The sequence below is a fragment of the Eptatretus burgeri genome, chromosome 10 (genome assembly GCF_056783735.1).
Source record: "Eptatretus burgeri isolate ZD-2024b chromosome 10, Ebu_testis_v1, whole genome shotgun sequence".
Classification (NCBI taxonomy): Eukaryota; Metazoa; Chordata; class Myxini; order Myxiniformes; family Myxinidae; genus Eptatretus; species Eptatretus burgeri.
This window is the reverse complement of record NC_140970.1, coordinates 100,343,767-100,364,164: the sequence shown is the minus strand read 5'-3', so window position 1 is coordinate 100,364,164 and position 20,398 is coordinate 100,343,767. Positions and strand designations below refer to the sequence as shown.

Here is a 20,398-nt window from a genome sequence, read left to right as displayed (position 1 = left end):
AAAAATTATCTCAAACTAGGCAAACTTTTTGAATTCTGTTTGTGGGAATCGAACGGGGCATTAGCAGAGATGAATTACCGCACATATGATGCATCACTATGACGTCATATCAATTTTTATGACGTCATTCCTATTTTTTGACATTTTTTGTTTCACAACCCAGAGTTTTCATCGGATCTTCGTGAAACTTGCCATGTATATGCAGAAAGCCCACGCGCAGGCGGTAACCATCTCCGATTTTGGAAATTCTTCCGAGAAAAAAAAGTTGACATAATATCGCCGCTAATGGAAATCGCCTATACCATTATCTCCGAAACTAGGCAAGCTGTTTGAATTTTATTTGCGGGAATCAAGCCGGGCATTAGCACAGATAATTTATCGCAAACCTGATGCATCACAATGACGTCATATTCGTTTTTATGACGTCATCATTAAGAGGACGAGGATCTTAGCTCATTCGAGCTTGTTAGATGTGAGCCTCGATGTTTAAGGGCTGAGGCAATACGAATTTTGCTCTTTTGGACTGAAGTTGAGTGAGAAGTCACATTAAAAATCATTTGAATCCAACTCAAATCTCGCTTTAATCACAACGCTCTCTTGGGACATCAAAGGGTTGTTTTTTTTTAGTATTATCAAAATAACTCTCCAATGTTTTAGGTAAGATGATATTAAAAAAGGAAACGATATGTATTTGCCACTTTCGTTAGGTGCTCTAACTGCGAGGCACCACCAATTCCGAATGTCCGCCCCTCTCTCATCACACCAGGATGGTGTGCGTGTTGTCACATGTGCAGAAGATCTTTCATTGCATGTGTACACGTGGGATGAAGTCCAAGGAGGTCACGTAACGTTGAGCAGCCGCTACTCATTGCTTGGCGGGTCAAAAACGATGTCTCGGTGAGTGAGTTTGAGTTTAAACACCCAGATTGTGACGATTATTGCATGGTTCTCTCGAACGAAAGTTTACAGTCATTACCGCTGTTCTCCCATAACAAGGGCCAAAAATGTAAATATTATCGAAAACAGAAAAAAGCTCCAATTTCATGTTGCCGATCTTGATTAAATACTTTTCATCTATGATTCCACTGTATGTTGCGCTCCAGGAAGACTTGCTTATGAGGACCAAGTGAAGTCGATACTCGTAGTCTCTAAGCACACAGGGATTGGTTTGACTTGATTGCATAAAAGCAACTTCATCCTCTGCTTGGTGTTTGCTTAATGGTTTGGGTGGTGTGCTTGGGATCCTCGGGTCCTGAGTTCGAATCCCGCTCGGTCGGTGAATTAATACCAGGTGGGGTTGACTCGGCTTGCCATCCTTCCGAGGTCGGCAAAATGAGTACCTGCTTGCTGGGATGATTGAGCCACTCGAGTGTCCTGCGTCGGAGTGGCGACCCGTCCAGGAATGTGCCCGATAGCCGCGGAGACTGCTTTGGCAGCGCCGACGCTCTGCACAGAGTATCGTCCCAATGGATTTGGATTTGGAACTTCACCCTCCACCCGTCATTCAACAACTTTGGATTTCATCGAGATAAAACCGTTGAGCAAAACCATAGTCATTGCAACTGGGATGCAGGTGAAATGCGAATGTTCTCTCCTCGTTGGGTTGGGTTCCAAGCACCCAACTCATTCATGAGAAAACACTCATTAGTGTTCACATCCGGTTGGAGTAGACATTGCTTGATATATATATATATATATATATATATATATATATATATATATATATATATATATATATATATATATATATATCTCTCTCTCTCTCTCTCTCTCTCTCTCTCTCTCTCTCTCTCTCTCTCTCTCTCTCTCTCTCTCTCTCAAAAAAATTAATAACAAAATAAAAAGTGCAAAACGAGAAAGGCAGGCATTACACCATATATCCCGAGTAAGCCAGGACAAATTAGATAGCGGCAGCTTTTGAATGCATTTTATAATCGTGATGACGTCGAAGCGTTGAGGACCCCGAAAGGAAGAGGCACGTTGATTTACCACCACGTTTACGTAAACGTCAAAACAACTGATCCTCATATCATTAAAACAGCAAAGTTTGATGTTTACTTTTCAGTTTATCCCCCATTTGGTTTAATTTTGTTCACATAAGCTGATAGCGTTTGATCCCTGTTTCAACCTTCCTGATAAGCGAGAGTTATTGGCAGCACCTGCTGTTTTTGCATGAGTCATTATGTAACATTGAAAAAAAATTAACCATTGCTTCACTTAAGTCTGTCCTTGCCTCGTTTCCCAGCAGTAGTTCAACTTTGCCTCTTGTGATTGTTGTACAAGTTCGATTTCTTTCTTTTTTTTTCCTGACATAATCTATATCTATAAAGCTGAGGATGTGTGTGTGTGTGTATGCTCGTTATGCATTTCCACAAACTCCAACCGATTTCATTCAAATTCAGTACGATTATGGCTTTTGGTCCAACTTAGGTCATGGGCTATAAATTTTTTCCATATCACTTCCGATATTCGAAAAAATCGATAAATCGATATCCCTTATGGGATTTTTCCATTCAAATCCACTCAAGTTTAAGGCCTATGTGGGACGCAAATTTCCACTTTGCCCCGGGCGCTGTTTACCTCCGCTACGCCAAGCTGTTAGGGTTAGGGTTAGCTGTTAGGGTTAGGGTTAGGGTTAGTTTTAGGGTAGCTAACCCTAACCCTAACCCTAACCAAGCGGTTAGAGTTACAGTTAGGGTTAGTGTTGGGGTAGCTAACCCTAACCCTAACAGCTAGCCCTAACAGCTAACCCTAACCCTAACAGCTATTCAGGAAATTTGCAAGAAAGCCCGGGCAACGCCGGGCTTTACTGCTAGTAGGCCTATAATGGTGGAGGCAATCAAATGTGCCGCACCCTTGAGCGAGTTGGTGCTGCTGTCTCAGTTCCTGCGAAAAGGTTATGCTGAGTAGTTTGCCCTCGTCTTCCCAGAATGTTGGAATAGATTATATTATTGTAAAGCGACGGATGTCGACTATCATTTTATGTGTTTGCTTTCGTACGGTAACTGCAATTGCTGACTGTTTGTGAACATCTCTCCTAGGGCCTTTACCAAAGTGGTGTGCGATTACTCCAGCATCGTGGGTGTTGTTGAAGGCTTGGACGGAAAAGATGTGTTGAAGGCTTACAGCTTTCAGATTTAATCAAGTTAACTTGAGCCTCAATTTTAGCAAAATAAATGTCCAAAAATACCCCCCCCCCCCCAGAAAAGGACAATTCTAAAAGCGTCTTGACGAGCACCTTGGTTCATTTCAGCCACACCTGTGTACTGTATTTTGTTTTGGATAACATTTTTTTTAAGTTTTTTTTTTTTTTTTAAAAGTTGGCTTGTTTGCCTGTTTAATGTTTCCATCAAAACCAATGAGTCATGATCCTTGGCACTCAGGTTCAAATCTACCATAAATATTGTGTTTATACAATGTATATTAGTGGCCTTGCAATTTACAGTAAAGTCCACTGATGTTTACGATTGTCTTGATCCTGAAGAAGTACACGAAACCCCTTCTCCCCGCACCAATTTATAGAACAATAAATATCAATGGCACCGTTGGAAAGGTAATAATCAATTTACTTGGAACAAAAACTTCATGTCCGTTTAATCATAAAGATGCCCGTTTTAAAAGCGCGTCTTTCCAGGTGGAACGGAGAAGAAGCAGGACCTGGAGCTTTAATGTAGCGGTTGCAACAGTATGACAGCAGGAACTTTTTTTTAGATCCTCCTGGAGGATCTCTAAGTCTTACTCACGTTGTTGTTCCTCATCTTCTTCTTGTGGACTTTTTTGTTTCACAGCCGACAGTTTTCATCGAAACTTCCTGAAACTTGACATATATATGTAAAAATTCCCTGCGCAGACAGTAACCATCTCCGATTTTGAAAATTCCTCCGAGTAAAAAAGTTGTGACGTCAAAATATCTCCGCTAATGGAAATCGCCTAAAAAATTATCTCTGAAACTAGGCAAGCTTTTTGAATTCTGTTTGCGGGAATCGAACAGGGCATTAGCAGAGATGAATTACCACACATATCATGCATCACTATGACGTCATATCAATTTTTATGACGTCATTCCTATTTTTGAACATTTTTTTGTTTCACAACCCAGAGTTTTCATCGGATCTTCGTGAAACTTGCCATGTATATGCAGAAAGCCCACGCGCAGGCAGTAACCATCTCCGATTTTGGAAATTCTTCCTAGAAAAAAAGCTGACGTCATAGTATCGCCGCTAATGGAAAACGCCTGTGCCATTATCTCCGAAACTAGGCAAGCTGTTTGTATTTTGTTTGCGGGAATCAAGCCGGGCATTAGCAGAGACAATTTATCGCAAACCTGATACATCACAATGATATCATATTCGTTTTTATGACGTCATCATTAAGAGGACGAGGATCTTCGCTCATTTGAGCTTGTTAGAATAAAGCGTGATGGACAAGGAAGGATATATATATATATATATATATATATATATATATATATATATATATATATATATATATATATATATATATATATATATTGTTGTGGTTGAGGAAATTCGCAAACCACCATTCAAGTCCCGTAGGTGAGATATCTCTGTAAGTACATGTGTAGTTAGCCCCAAACCCGTAGTTTAGAGGGAATAAATGTGATTCATTCGGGCTGCGACCCTTTAAGATAGCCGTTTTTCTGTTCTATCTTTATTTTGAACCAACCACGTCTCAACCGCCATCACACAACAACCACCAACCGCAACGCCGCTTCACAACAACGCCAACAACCACGACCTTTACCGTCACGGCTCGCTCCCGTAAACATCGCATCACCGCCATTCCAAGCGTCGCCATGGCCATCACCGCCACTTTAGGCCCTCCTATCCACCACCTTCACCTCTCCTCCTTCTGCGGCCATTCCCGCGCCGCTTGTGAACGCCGAGCGTCAGGCTGTCCTGGCCTCGTGCGGGACGCCGCGCTGAGCCGCGGGTGCAAAGAGCGGCCTTTCCGAGGGGAAGTCGGATCAGGAATGGTTCACGCCCACTTCCGATCCGTCCAATCATTAAGCGCGGGGCGATTTGGCCCCCGCCTCCAGGCGCGTCAGAGTAGAATCGATATATGCAAATTCGAGGATCAGGGGAGGTTCACGCCCACTTTTCCTCCGTCCAATGGGCGAGCGTGGCTCCACCCCCGAGTTCATCCTGATCCGGAAATTTGCATATGGTTTCCGCTGCCATACTATAAAGCGCCGAGCGCGGGGCGAATTCAGTCAGTTTCTGTTTTGGGCTCGGGCGAGTTCGAGAGGTGTGGCGGCGGCGAAGTGTGGCAGCGGCAGAGTGTGGAAGCAGCAGAGTGTGGCAGCAGCAGTCAAGACGGGTGTGGAGGAGAGTCGGGGTTTTTTTTTTTTTTTTTTTTTTTTGTATACCTTGGTCGAGGCTCGTATGAGAGCTAATACACAACTCACAGCAAGGAGGCATGAGACAAGAGGGGCGGGAGTGGAAGGGACAAAACAGTGGGGAACAGACACATTAGGTGAACTGTGGAGTGAGAGGCCCAAAGACTCAGCTTCATTGCGGGAGATGCCGATGTTTGGAGTCTGTCGGGGAGCTGCAGAGAGGGGAAGCCGGGAACGCGGTCGAGGTCGCTCGTCGCAGGACCCAAGCAAGCCAGCTATCCTCTTTCCCCAGAGCATCAACAATTCCCCCCTTTTTCCCCCCCGCGCTGAGATAGTGCGGAAAGGGGGGCCCCGTTCCCACCCCATTCCAAGCAGTGCCAACGAAACCCGCGGAGGAGCGCGGAGTCGGGGCACCGCCGCGACATTTGCGGCTCATCACAAGACGGGTAGGCTCCACGCGGTCTCGGCCCACAGCCCCGTCTGTCCCCTTGTATTTGAGGGTGGCCCTTTTTCTTTTGCTTTGTAGTATATGTGTTGGCGGCGCCATCTGTAAAGTAAAACTGTGTAAGTGTTGCCTTGTGCTCGCGTAGTCGGTAGTAGATCTGCATTGTGTTTCTTTTGTTGCAATTGCTTTTGGTGCATAATTTTTTGTGTTTCTTTTGCAATTGCTTTTGGTGCATAATTGTTGTAATTGTATATGTGTGCTATCCGTGTTCCGCGGAATAAATGTGCCTTATGTTGAACTGTTTTTCCCGTTTCGTTTCGTCTTTTCTTTAATTGAATCTCCATCTTACTTCACGTAAAGGGTTGGTAGTGGGCTAAATATGCCCGATAATTAATCGGAACCGTCGAGGTTGACGATAACACTGCTCGGTTATCCCGATAGTACGGAACGGGTTGCTTAAAGTGGCCCGTGTCCGAAGTCGACCTGCGGCGAGGTGCGATCGCCCGGTCTACCCTCCGTGTGGGTACTTAGATAGGTCGAATTTGGCGAACAACCCTATCCCACGCGGAGGGCCGGTTGGCACGATCGTCGTGAGGCCGAAAGGCCCACCCGTGACTAGTTCCCGGCGTTAGTCCGAGAGGGTCACGACAGAATTGTCCGTCCGGTGGGCGACGTGCCGCGACTCGAGTTACGTGGCCGCTCGCATGCCGGCGGGCGCGAATTCGCAACAATAAATTTATATATATCATTGTCCAGGAAGGAGTACACAAATAACCACAGCCATGCGGACAATGACAAAACAGCAACATTTTCTAAAAGATCCATTGTTTGTGTGTTTCACTTAATTTTACATCCTCATTGAGACTCACAAATAGACCTGCAATATGCTTGTGAAGTGCAACATGCTGTCTTTTGATTGAACCCGTCAGCGAAGTGACAGGTACGCATGGTTAGTAATAATAAAAAGTTCAGCTGAAGGACCGTTTGTTCATTTATAATATAAAGCTGCTTATGGAGTTGTTGTTTTATAGAACATGGTAATTTCCTTTTGCAGGAATATCAACAACCAGTTTCACCCTTCCGTTGTTCTCCCAGTAAAGGTTCGGTTTTATCGGTAGGCGGTAGTTTTCAAAGAGGCAGCCGCACATTTTGACCCTGTCTGTGTTCTCCTTTTGTATAATATGTTATTGTAAGGATTTCAGGAAACCTCCATTTATTTTCAAAATCGAATTTTATGATGCAATTTGTACCTTTGTAAGCAATATCGGCATAAGTTCAAATAATTTGCAAGAAGCAACTTAAAACTGAAACGTATTGATGTGAACTTGACTCTGTGGCATCATGGTTAGAGCGTCTGCTCTGAGTCTGGGAGGTTGGCTGTTCGAACCCTGACCGAGTCACATCAAAGACTTCCGAAAATGCTATGTGCTGCTTCCTTGCTTGATGCTCTACATTTAAGGGACAGAACATGGAAAATAACCCATCGGTTGGCATCCATTGGAAGGAGGAAATTGCTCCTTGATTGGTAGTTTTGCTCGTAAAAATATATATCTTTGTTGGTAGTCTTGGGAAGGAGAGGGAGGGGACGCAAATTCTCGATGTAAATGTGTGTCGTGTAGCGCCGCCTCCAGGTGGGTGAGGGTATTACAAGTCACCACCATTTTCGGTACAGTATTCCTGTCCCCACATTTTCCAGTACAGTGAGGTGTTTTGAATTGTAAACAGTAGATATGGTTTTGCTTCATGCACGTAACCCGGGTTACGTTTTTTCATCATTTAAGCTTCTAATTTTGCGATTTAGAAAATTTCAACTTCAGATATCTGGACGACTTTTGTTTGTATTTTAACGCTTACACAAAACATCTGTCTATCTGGAAAGCTCATTTGCTAATAATGGGTTGGTACTTTCAATACTTGCATTGAAAACGAGGCCCTCATGGATTGTTATGTTAGTGTGGCGGGTTTGGGATCCGAGGGTCCTGAGTTCAAATCCTGCTCATCCGTTGAATTAATACCAATTAATGGGGTTGACTCAGCCTGTTATCCTTCCGAGGTCGGCAAAATGAATACCTGCTTGCTGGGATAACTGAGCCATTCGAGTATCCTGCGTCGGCGTGGCGACCCGTCCAGGATAGTGCCCAATAGCCCAGGAGACTGCTTCGGCAGCACCAACGCTCTCTGCAGAGTATGGTCCCAATGGATCAATCCAATGGATTGATTATGCTGTGGATTAATTCTGAGGATAAGCTCTCAATGTCTATAAAACACTCCAATGACTCAGCATCTCAAACAGCCTCTGACAGTCTCACCTCGCATCGGCCTTGTCTTGGTGGGGTTGTTCTCACTATAACAGATGTCGAGGTGAAAGGCAAATCAATGGCTCCTTAAAACCGGTTGTTTCGGGCAGATGAGGCTCAAGACCCTCGGTAGGCAGCTCATCTTGGAGAAGGAAAATTTGAACATCTGGCCTGGGGTTTGAAAAGTGGACACAACGATATATGAGGCCCGGCGAGGAGGCGTGATGTAAGCGACATTTTTTTAATGATATGATGATGATCGGCTCGGATGATACGGGAAGGGTTAAAATAGTGCTATGTGGCATTAACTCCAAAATGGCCGATGTGGCCCTTACATCACTCCTCCTCGCGGCGCCTCATCTACTTGATGTAATATGTTATCATTGTTGCAAGTTTATAAATGTGTGTATGTATTATAACTCAGGGTGTGCATGTCTAGAAGGTGAAACATTAATGACCCACACGTTTGACTTCAATTTACAGTGTAAATTTTACACCATTATGAGAAATTCATAGATATGTGAAGATTTGTCCGGCACGTACTTGTTGAAATATTCAGTGAACGTTTCTAAATCGAGCGTATATTAGCCACAAACTTGGTCCAGGCACACAGTATATTAAGTTTTTGTTTGCCTCTAATTTCATTGATAAACGAGTTCGTAGAAAGTGTTTCCGTAACAGAAGTTATACGTAAAGAAGCTCCATTGGCGGCCATTTTAAAATTTCCCCATGAGTGAATGTGTGAGTTTTTCTTTTGTCATTTCAACTCCTCATAAGGTGTTTAAAACATAAATATTGTTATTATCCAAAATGTCTCGGTCATTGTCAATTTCTACCGTACTCGTACGATGAATGCTCTGGCATCTGGAATTGCATTGGATTGCACGTGAGTCATGGACGGTGAAGAAGAAAGAAAGGAAGGAAGAAGATTGACAGTTTTTGAAATGTGCTTTTGGAGACTAATGTTGTAAATTCCAAGAACTGCAAGAACAACATACGAGAATCGGTGCTTGAAGAAATTAGTACATCGGACGCACTGACGCTGAAACAGAAACTGTCATACTCTGGATACATCATACGTGGAGAAAAGGAAAGTCTGGAGAAGTCAACCATGCTAGGTATGGTTGAGGGGGGAAGAAGTAGAAGAAGAAAGAAAGAAAGACAATGATAGACAACGACGACGACGACCTTGCTTGTGCTGGATGGATGGGGAAGAGACTGCAACCAAGTTGTCTCTACCTGAGCTTCCGGAAGCAGTTCAGGATAGGGATTTTTGAAGAAATCTCATCATGGATGTCACCAGAAGTCAGGCACAACTTGATAGAACTAGATAGAGATGGGGTTTCTCAGCATGCTGTGTTTTAATGAAGAAAACCAAAAAAATAACCTGCATTTTTTTTTTTAAACGGGGAAAGTATTGTTACGAATCTGGAAGCCTTTTGCACACAAACAGCCAGAGTCCCCATAGTTCAGTTATTTCGATAAGTATGTGTTTATAGTTAGAATCCCTCCTTTTGTCTACTGGGAATTTCGTGTGGGCACTGCGAGTTATTTTTTTAGTTAGGTTTTTATTACATCAACAACAACAGCGGCGCCGACCCGCACTCAACTCGATCGCCATTGCCCATGTGTTTTTGGCTGAGGGCGTAGGCGGAGCCTCCGTCGCTTCGGATCGAGGCTCCGCTCCAAGGAGGGGCATGGAGCGTTCCTCCAACCAATAGGTGAAGGGCGAGCATCGCACGCACACCCCAGCCAATCAGGGGGGCTGACAACCTCAGGGGCGGCCCCGCCCAGCCAGAGGGAGTGTTCGGCCGACCCATGAAGGGCGGCCATGAGTCTCCCGATCACCCCTCGTCAAATCCGGAGGTGAGTCCATCAGAGCGGTGCCCTCGACCCTCGGGGGAGGGAGAGGATAAGACGAAGTGGCGAGCCATGGAAAAAAGGCAAGCAAGGTTTGCCTCGTCGAGAGCAGGAAGGTTCGCCTCGTCGAAAGCAAGAAGGTTTACCTCGTCGTAAACGAAGCAAAGAGAGGAAGCCTCGTCTTGCCTGCTGGCGTTCTCATCTGGTCCGTGCCTGTGCTGGCTGGTGTCCGTGGCGCCGTCCTTGGTCCCTGGTGCTTGGTGCAGCGTTGTTGGCGGTGGGTTCGAGTCCCGCCACTGGACAAGTTCAAGCAGACCGCACAAGGCGGGCAAGTGCAAATACAGGCCGCAGCCACCATTTCTTTGGGTGTGTGTGTGTGTGTGTGTGTGTGTGTGTGTGTGTGTGTGTGTGGCGCCAGTCTGTATAAGTAGAAATTGTGAAGTGTTTTTCATTGTACATTGTTTGCATTCTTTTATTCGTGATAATTCTGCTCTTTGTGTGCTTCCCTTCCCCAATTATTGTTATAAATAAACGCCCGTGTTAAATGTTCCAGTTCGATGTTCGTGTTTTCTTTCATTGGCCTAGCAAGGTGCGTATTGAGAAATAGTAAGGCCCTTCGGGCCTGTAAGTTGTCATTTGGACCGACGGATCTTGGTAATCCCCGCTCAGTTTACACCCGGATCGGGCTCGGTAAACAGTGCGTTCCGCCCGAGGTCCGTCGAGGGTGTGGGTTTTCCCGGTAGTTGGATGACGTGGGTATTTAGGTATATTGAAATTAGGCAATTAACCCTACCCCACGCCGTCGAAATATTGGCGACCATGGTCCGCTAAGGGACCCGTGAACTCTCGGACTTATCTGAGAGTCACGACCTAAATTCCGGGTGTTCGGTGGGAGACGACTCTACTGCTCCACCCAGTGGTCGTTTATCGCCGCCGAACCCCGGCCCACAACAGTATCATAATTCACACAATGTTGTAAATTCTCAGCTCATGCGACGTACTGGAGCTTTCTCCACTGAGAGCTGATTTGAAGAAAGAGGTACAGAGAACAATTGCATTTTCCGCATCTACAAATATGTAATGTCAAACAATGCATCTCCTTGGAGTATATTTTTCATCATGTTTGGCACAACTGGTTACCTTTGATGGAGAGTGTGCGAGTGAAAACACACCATGCATGAGCAACACCTGCTGTGCCTCCTGCAAGCACTTGCTTGGAGCAATGGGTAAGCATGACGTTTGTCGAGATAATTTTTGACATCAGTGTAAAGGGGGGGGGGGGGTGGGGGAGGGGAAGGGAAGAGGAGGGAAGAATAGCTCGGTGGGAAAAATATTGCACATTCTGTTGTTGACTCTGCGTATCAATATCCCCGATAAACTATTATTCTGTTGCTTGAAAGCAGGGGGTGCTGAATCGTTGAGCATGTTGTCCTTTGGATGAGCATATAAAGCCACCTGTCTTAACTACATTTTCTTGATTGACGTTAAACATGGTGTTTGAAAAAAAAAAATATTAGGACATTATGTGCCCTGGCTAATGCCTTATGTGTGTTTAATTGCATAGGAATAACTAGAAACATCCAGAAGCCTGTGGGGAGAAGGGAGGATAGTAGGAGATGTTGGGTAAATATGTTTTGTGCCATGGCTAATAATCCTTCCTGTCTGCAGCAGGGGTCAGTAAACCACTTGCACTGCGGCACGTGTAAAGGTGAAAGTTGTCAGTCATCTCCACCCCTCTCCCCCGGGCCCGTCACAGTTGGGGGATTTTTTTTGTCCCATGACCTGTCCCTGGGTACTACCAACACGTACACAATCTATTAGCCCCCGTTGGACTTAGTCTGATGGGGGGGGCTTATGGATTTGGTCTCGATTTTTGTGTCCATGCGTGTGTGCACATCCGCAACCATATCTCGGACATGAAATGGACCGATTTTATTCTTACTTGGCAAAAAGACAACACATTGATAGCGTACATATGCGCATCATTTTGTCTTTATTTCTCGGACATTGATCAATCTTGTTCAAACTTTGCACACCGATGAAGAATGATTGCTTACATATGCATGTCATCTTGTTTTGAGATCAGATCCAAGTTGGCGCTCATTGGCCATGCAGGAGTCACTCGAGTCAAAATCCCACCTCTCAGCTCATCCATTCGTCCCGAACGTTCCAGGTCCTGCAAGAGCACACCTGAACTCTGGCCTGCTTGCAAGGCCGCCATTTTTTTTTTGTTTGTTTGTTTTAAAGAACATAAAGGACAGATTTACAGGGGATAAAACCATTAAAAAGGGTTATAGAAAAGTGGCTTTAGACAGAAACATTGTCAGTAGAGATGACTTTCTATTCAAATGATTCTCAAAGCATTTCTGGTCACGGAGTGGTGTTACTTCACACTTATTCGAAATGAGAGGGAGAGGGAGAGAGGGAGAGAGACAAGAAAGACATTAATTCGAAAACATAAATGATGGGAAATCACTTTTCTAATCTACGCATCATTAGTCCCTCGAGGTCGTTTCTGCAACAGTATCCTGTAAAGGAGGAGTACTTGTGACGCTGTAACGTACGGTATTCTGTGAACGTTCATTGAAGACATTACACGCCGCTTCCAGAGTTATTGTAAATCCTTACAGTGACTGAGGCTTTTGACAAGGCTGCAGATTGGCAGGATAGCCAGCCTCGATGTACGCACACTTGTTTCTGAGCTGTCTCATCTGGGTTGCGAATAATTGAGGCCAAGCTATTAACTGTCACCCTGGTATTTTTGCAGGCCAACATTGAGAAAAGGAACAGAAGGTAAGTGAATCGTGTTGTCCTGTTATTACATTGATGATGTAAATGCTCGTGTATGTGATTTTGGACATTGGAGGATGCTCGTAAATGAGTGAGACAAAGCAGTGTGGAGTGTCGTGAGGGAAACGGTGGATTGAATAAAGGCTGTTATCTCACTCCCATGGGCTGGATCATTGGCGAAGTGAGACGCAACATCTGGGAATGGAGGCGAGTGGAGTTTGGGAGACGAGGAAAGGAAGATTGGGAGGATACAGGAGAATGATGATATAACGTAGAAGGGGAAAAAGAGAGGGTAAAGAAAAATTCTGCGATGTTGGCGTACAAAAGTGAAGGGTAACGAGGCAGCAGAATGTCCGGGTGGAGACAGGCGGGACGGGAATATCGGACGGGATATTAAGGGAATGTGTCGCGATGTCATGATGTCAATCGGTAAACGGATTGTGATGTTGTATTGTGACGTCATTCCTTCCTACTGGTTGTTTTTTTGTGGATTACATCACGACATGCTTATTTATTTATTTATTTGATTTTTTTTCTTGCTTGTGTGATCATATGCCTGCTTGTCCGTCCGTCTGTGTGTAACATTCTGTTCCATTGGTTAGACGGCTGGCTTGACTCCAACCACAATTTCAACCTGAAAAATCATACCGCCACCATGTCGGTACTTACTGCTATTCGAAGCAGAGCACGTCCTCAGAGCTGTCGCAATCACCGTGATGCCCTCCCTATAAGTTTTCCCTTCAGTGTAAACCGACCAAAATGACTGCTAAAAGGATCATCAAATATCGAAAGGTTGGAGCCGATAGACGTCACGTGACTTGTGAAGATCACAGTGCTTGCAGGCCTCAGCGATCAAGGCAGCGGTCTGTTGTCTATACACCACCAAAAATAACCATGTCGCATTCTCCCAAGCAGGGCTTTTGTCGTGGAGGTTACATGGGTCCTTGCTATTGTTTCCGACTGTTTTCCCTTAAACTGTTCGACCAGGGATATATGAAACCCATGTCGCTACAAAGGTCTTTGTCCGAGCAATTCCGGGAATCTTGCTGCATTGTGAAAGAAAACATCCATCATTATTTACTTTTAAACATGTTTTTCTGCATAAGGAAGATAGTTGGTTTTGTGTCGTTTATATTGCAATTCCATTGGGTTTCCACATATTTTGTGAGATTGTGAGTTGGACAGGTGACCATGATGGGACATGACATGTAGGAGCCATACTGTTGCTGTTTTGATCGTGGTTTCTGTGAAGTCAGTGATAGCATGATCAGGGAGGGGAAAGCGTTAAATATTCCGATGTTTCAATGAGGTAATGAAGAAATATGTGGTGATTGATGTGGGAATGCCATTTGCTTTTATGAGTGGGAGAAGGGTGAAGAGGGGAGGATAAAGTTGGGGTTGTGATAGGGGGAGGGGGGACAGCAAAGATGAGACAGAGGTGTGGTGGGAGGGGGGGGGGCATGACGAGAAGGTTTGAAAGCTAGGAGTGTTGAGGGGATTGATGCCTTAGAGTTCGGAAGGGGAGGGTGAGGGATGAGGGTTGGGAGATGGAGGTTGAGGACTTGGGATTGAGAGGTGGAGGTTGAGGACTTGAGGTTGGGGGGGGGGGGGGGTTGATGACTTGGGTTTGTGAGCGGGGAGAGTTGGGGACTTGAACTAACATTTTACATTCTGCAGATGTTCCATGGGTCCCTGCTAGTTCCTCTCAATGTGCCTTGGGAATCAATTAAAATCTCACTCTAATTTGGTCCAGATGATAATTTTTACCGAAACTAAATCTCAATGATGATCAGCAGAGCTGCCAATGTGATAAACAGACGTGCTGTCGTGTGATGGAGCATGAAATCTGGGGTCATCTTGGCTTCTAAAATTAGGTGCAACGTTTCCTGGGAGCAAAATCTGACTGGTTCACATTCCCAACGTGCCAAATCCAGTCCATTTTTAAACCTCACAGTGGGATGTTCTTACACCACAAAAGCCAAGGCTCGCTGCATTAACTAGAGCATTACACAGGCCAATCCTTGGCTTTGTAACAATTCTCCAATATGCTAATTTTGGCCTTGGCCAAAAGCTTTTCCACTCATAGTTTGTAAACTTTTCAGGGAATCACAAAATAACTATCTGTCTGTTTTATAGGCAAGAAAGAGCCCAAAACCAGTTAATGTGAGTGATTCATCTACTCATGTATTAGTAAAAGGAGAATCGTCCGTCTATCCATCATACTTTATTCTAAAGGGTTCCTGCTGGTCGTAATGTAATATAAATGGTTCCGTTGGTGCTTGGAACAAAAATAAGTGTCCGTTTATTCATAAAAATGCCTATTCTAAAAGTCTATCGTTCAGGGAGGGAAAAGGGAAAAACAGGACCTGGAGCTTCAATGTAGCGATTCCAATGGTACAACTGCTGGAACCCTGGAGAGAATAAAGCGTGATGGACACAGAAGGAGTACACAAAATTGTATTTTGTAATACTTCTTGAAGCAATGGAAAACTAGATATCTGGGATCACAAAATGATGGCCATATATTCTTTTTGGACAGCCATATGACCTAAATGTTGAAGGTCAAGCCCTCGTAAAAAATTGGGAGAGTTTGACCTTCAACATTTATGGATAGAGTGTAAATTAAGAAAACGTGTCCCCATCTACAATCTATCCCTAAAACTGAACATCATGGAAATTAGAGGAAAATTATTCAAGTTATGATAAAAAAGGTGTTTTGTGCTTTTACATTTTTTTCTTTTTTTGGTAACAACTAAAAAATAATTTTTAATACTTTCGGACGCAGTGATTCGCGGGGCATACATTTTTGAAAAATGCTGCAGATGTCGGGGTCCGTGAATGTTGGTCGGGGCATTGTTGAGTTATTTTTTAATTTTAAATGCTTGTTTATTTTATTATTTTTATGTTTATTTCTTATCTGGGTGAGGCTTGTGGAAGAGCGATTAAACAACAAATTAGGACAGAACATAAAGGGAAATCCCATGCACCCATGAACTGCGACAGCAGGAGAAAGGGGCAGCGCCAACAGCAGGGTGGGGGAAGAAAGGAGATGGAGATGGACAAACAAGGGATGCAGGTAATGATGAGGGGTAAGGGAGGATGCAAAGGGTGGACAATATGGATACAGAAGCAAAATCGTGTTTGACCAGTTTGTGATTTTTGTCAAGGTCTGAGGAGAGGGAAGAGGCTGAAGCCTGTCTGTCAGAAGGATGAGAGATGTCATGGCAGAGAGTGGAGTCATCAGCAAAGAGATAGAGAGCATTTTCTAGAGTCAGTGAAATCATTGATGAAGATTCAGAATAAGAACACTGCCTTCTGGTCCTCCAGCCTTGACAGGGAGAGGAATAGGAAGGGTTCAATTGAGAGCTACACGTTGACTACGAGAGGAGAGGAAATCAGTAATCCAATAATGGAATTGGCCTTGGATTCCATAGGCAGACAGTTTGAGAGCAAGGCAGGATGTCAGACTGTATCAAAAGCTCGAGATATACACTGCATGGCCAAAAGTATGTGAACACCTGCTCGTCCAGCGTTTTCCTGGCATCCACCAAACCCAGATTCATCCGTTAGACTGCCAGATGGTGAAGCGTGATTAGTCACTCCAGAGAACGCATTTCCACTGCTCCAGAGTCCAATGTCGGAGAGCTTTACACCACTCCAGCTGATGCTTGGCATTGCGCATGGTGATCTTTTGCTTGTGTCCGGCTGCTCAGCCATGTAAACACATTTCCTGAAGCTCTCGACGAACAGTGTTTGTGCTGACGTTGCTTCCAGAGTCAGGTTGGAACTCGGTAGTGAGTAACTGACAACAGACTATTTTTCCACGCTACGCGCTTCAGCGCTCAGCGGTTTCCGTTCTGTGAGTTTGTGCGGCCTACCACTTCGTAGCTAAGCTGTTGTTGCTCCTAGACGTTTCCACTTCACAATAACAGCATTTACAGTTGACCAGGGCAGCTCTAGCAGGGCAGAAATTTGACGAACTGACTTGTTGGAAAGGTGGCATCCGATGACGGTGCCACGTTGAAAGTCACCTAGCTCTTCAGTACAGCACATTCCACTGCCAATGTTTGTCTATGGAGATTGCATGGCCGTGTGCTTGATTTTGTACACCTGTCAGCAATGGGTGTGGCTGAAATAGCAAAATACACCAATTAGAAGGGGTGTCCACATACTTTTGGCCATTTAGTGTTCCTTATTAAGAGTCAAATCTACCAGAAAACTGGACAAGAACAAATTTGTAGAGACTGGCCTTCCATAAGAAGGCTGGGAACGTTGCCAGCCCGCCACGTGCAGCAGACGATGGTGATGCAAATCCGGTCACGTGATCAAAGCCACATTGTGCTGAACGACATTATAATCCAAATAATCCTTACCCTGGATGAATTAACAAAGACACGATGGCTTTTTCTAAATTTATTCGGCAGAATGATTATTCGCAGTCGCTACGTAGGTTGAAAAACGCTGCGATACGGTCAACTTCTTCTGGTATAGACGGGATGAAATTGTGTAAGAGTGAATGAACTTATCTTCTGCGACATAATGGAAAGCATGACGAGGGATTCCATATTAAAAAAAAAATTGAGAGCAAAAGGGGGGTGCGTCCACACCACGTTCCGTTGGCATTATCCAGTGACTAAAAAAAAAAAAGGTCACCCAAACCACCGAAATGAAAGATTTTCTTTTCATCAAAAACAATATATTCCTAAGACAGTCATCACCAGCTGCACAACATGGATTTTGAATTGCTGTGGAAGCTTTGTCATTAACAACTGAATCAGATTCCATCAATCAGCTGCTTTACACCTTAATTTGCTCTCGAAAAACAGTGCTGATGCAAAGAAAAATAATAAATAATAAATATATTTTTAAAAACCTGCTTTAGCCTGTCACTCATATGCTGGGATTCTGCAAGCACCTTGAGGTTGTTGCCCAGAGCAACATAAAACAAAGCGAACAAAAAGCATGAGAGAGAAGAGGTCAAAAAGAAATGGTCGGAGAGGTACAAAGAGTTGAGATATTGCAACTTTCGGGTGGGGTGTGGATATCGAACCATCAAAGACAAGACATCCAATGTAAGGATTAAGAGACCAATTTTTCACCCGAGCTTCCACCGTAACATTGTTTTTTGCATCAATCACAGTTGTTGCTTCAACGTCATCACCTTAAATATGTAAGCAGTTATTAATCAGGCAAAAATTAAAGCCAATAGCTTTCGTGTCAACATTGCTCAGTTTTGTGCCTTGTTAGAAGAGCTTGCATCACAATAATTACACTTTTAAAAGCAACTCCTTGGAATCCCTGAGGGTGCTCGTGTTTCCATCGATACGATACGATACGATGCGCAAGTAAACCACATTCGGCGGATTGTAGGGGCCGCCACAACACGGATGCATATAGGTCTTGGTGTTTGGACCAGGGATCAACTGCTCCTTGAGTGTCCCACAACCATAAAAAATGTACTGAAAAAGGATATGTCGGTGGCAGATAATTTGGAAATCTATTTATATCCTTCGAGGTCAAGCTGGAGAGTTGCATATGTGTATAAAACACGAGGTATGGCATTTAGCTCACTACTTTTGGTAAAATCGTCCTCGAACCTGGTGCTGGGTTATTGGTCTCTCCAGGCTTCACATGTCCAGCCTTCATGTGGCCTGTCATACCAGAGACCTTTCCTGTTGACCCTTTGTCAGGTTGCTGAGGGATCGCAACTTTTCGATGCCGTATCCAGGTGTGTCTGAGGGCTTGTGTAGGCGTCAGCCTTTCAGCAGGATCCCAGAGAAGGCAGTGCCTTAAGAAATCCAGAAACGCCATGTCATTGCAGCCCTTAAGTGCAGACATCCAGGAACGGGAGGCCGGTGGGCCACGAATCTTACCCCGACGTGAACGGCCCGCCGTGAGTAACTTTGAGCCATTTGACTGTGTGACCAAAACACAATAACGTGGATGTCCTTCCGAAGTAATAAAATTACGAGCGTGCCGTGCCCCAGCCAGCACGCTTGATGGTGGTTTTCCAAGTAGCTCGATGATACAGGCAAGCTGGTCGGCCTCATCTTCACCGGGAAATATTGGGATTCCAGTGACCAGCTCAGCCAGAATACAGCCGAGAGACCAGATGTCGATGGGAGGGCCATAAGGTGCTCCCAAGATAACCTCAGGTGCACGGTAGAAGCGTGACTGGATGTAACTGTACATACACCGTTCCTCAAAACAGCTCGAACCAAAGTCTATTACCTGCAACAAAAGATCATCGATTCCAATTATTTACTGTGGAATAGAAACACCACGAAGATGCCTATTTTGATGATTAAGTGTGTGAACATACAAACAAATATTTGAAGTTAATTTTTAGTTCACCTGTTCACCAACCCAGATTCAAATACATATGTTTCTACAGTATGTGTATTTGTTCATTGTCTACAAATACCCTTGTACATTGACATCGACTTATGTCTTGATCTTGCACGTGATGTATGTACAAGCTCCACTCTGAGCCTTAAACAACAAACCAAAACCAAAGGGATGGTTGCTAGGAAACTTTACTGCCATTTTCCCCAGTGCCTATTACATCACCTTATCAAACACGTTACATTATTTCTTCGTGCCTGTTGTTTGTGTCCTTTATGACGTCCTTAAAAACGGTACGTTTCCTGTTTGGAATGATTTTCAATTTTGTTTTACTGCCAGACAGGCAGGCAGAGTAAAAATATTATCTCATTCCTATCTGCGCATGTGCGATCGGGACAAACTCAGGCACAAAGTACAGTGAAACGGCATATTTGTTTTCCTGATTCATGTTCAAAATATAACATTCAATTGAAGTTCCTCCATCATAAACTGATGTTTATGGGCAGACAGACAGATGGATATCCAGGTGTTCGGTCTGTTAGCATGAGTTAGTGGAAGTTAATGATCCCACGGTGTCTTTCTGGAAGACTTGGTGAGTTATCATCAGGATCCTGAACAAATTCCAAATTTCTCGCCGAATCAGCTCCAGTCGAACATCAGCGAGATCGTGAAACAGCTGGGACAAAAACTTTCATGGCTGACCCCAGAAGAGGGTAGGAATAATTGGGGCCATGGAAGAGGTAATTAGTCGAGACATCAATTAACTGATTACATTGCACCTCAATTGAACTATGTTTTAAAAATAAGTTTCCTAAATGTCCCTCATTGCTTTCTACAACAGACCGTGGACTTACTGATTAATCACCATGACTGGCTTTTCAGGAAAACCTTAAACTTTCATAAAAGCTGAGCAGATGAGTCCCTAATAGTGTGCATGACAATCAAAATTGATACAATGTTAGACTTTCTCACAATGCCAACAATCATATACCTGATGAAACAAACCCACGTCCCGAGTGGCAATGACATAAACAGCAGAAAATCGAGCCTTTTCCAGATCATCTGTATTTCAGCAAACGATGTTGCATTTAAAAAAAATCAAACTCAACATCTTGCTTTGAACTTTTAATGACACATTTGGTTTAATTACAAGCTTTAAGAAGCCATGAAATTACATGAAGGCCCAAATATGAATCCCAAACACTAAAGATCACTCTCATCCCTCGCACCTCCATGTGACACCACATTGGCTTGACAAAGCAACTTATCTGAGACTTTATTACATCGATGACTATTTAGCTG

The 20,398-nt window shown here is 44.2% G+C and overlaps 3 protein-coding genes across 8 annotated transcripts in view; 2 read left to right on the top strand and 1 right to left on the bottom strand.

The window, feature by feature from the left end:
- FBXW12 (F-box and WD repeat domain containing 12) overlaps positions 1-6,107 on the top strand; it is a 39,775-nt gene extending 33,668 nt beyond the window's left edge. For both annotated transcript variants that reach the window (XM_085899650.1, XM_085899649.1), the window contains 2 exons: positions 767-897; positions 3,042-6,107. In XM_085899650.1, the coding sequence (XP_085755776.1) occupies positions 767-897; positions 3,042-3,141 (231 nt within the window). In that variant the 3' untranslated portion in view covers positions 3,142-6,107. The remainder of the gene's footprint in view (positions 1-766; positions 898-3,041) is intronic.
- LOC147019276 (inosine-5'-monophosphate dehydrogenase 1-like) overlaps positions 1-20,398 on the top strand; it is a 315,330-nt gene that overhangs the window by 95,685 nt on the left and 199,247 nt on the right. The gene's annotated exons all lie outside the window — the stretch shown is intronic.
- The window catches only part of LOC147019280 (dual specificity tyrosine-phosphorylation-regulated kinase 2-like), a 58,563-nt gene continuing 50,102 nt past the window's right edge, over positions 11,938-20,398 (bottom strand). For all 5 annotated transcript variants that reach the window (XM_085899643.1, XM_085899647.1, XM_085899646.1 and 2 more), the window contains one exon: positions 11,938-18,982. In XM_085899643.1, the coding sequence (XP_085755769.1) occupies positions 18,314-18,982 (669 nt within the window). In that variant the 3' untranslated portion in view covers positions 11,938-18,313. The remainder of the gene's footprint in view (positions 18,983-20,398) is intronic.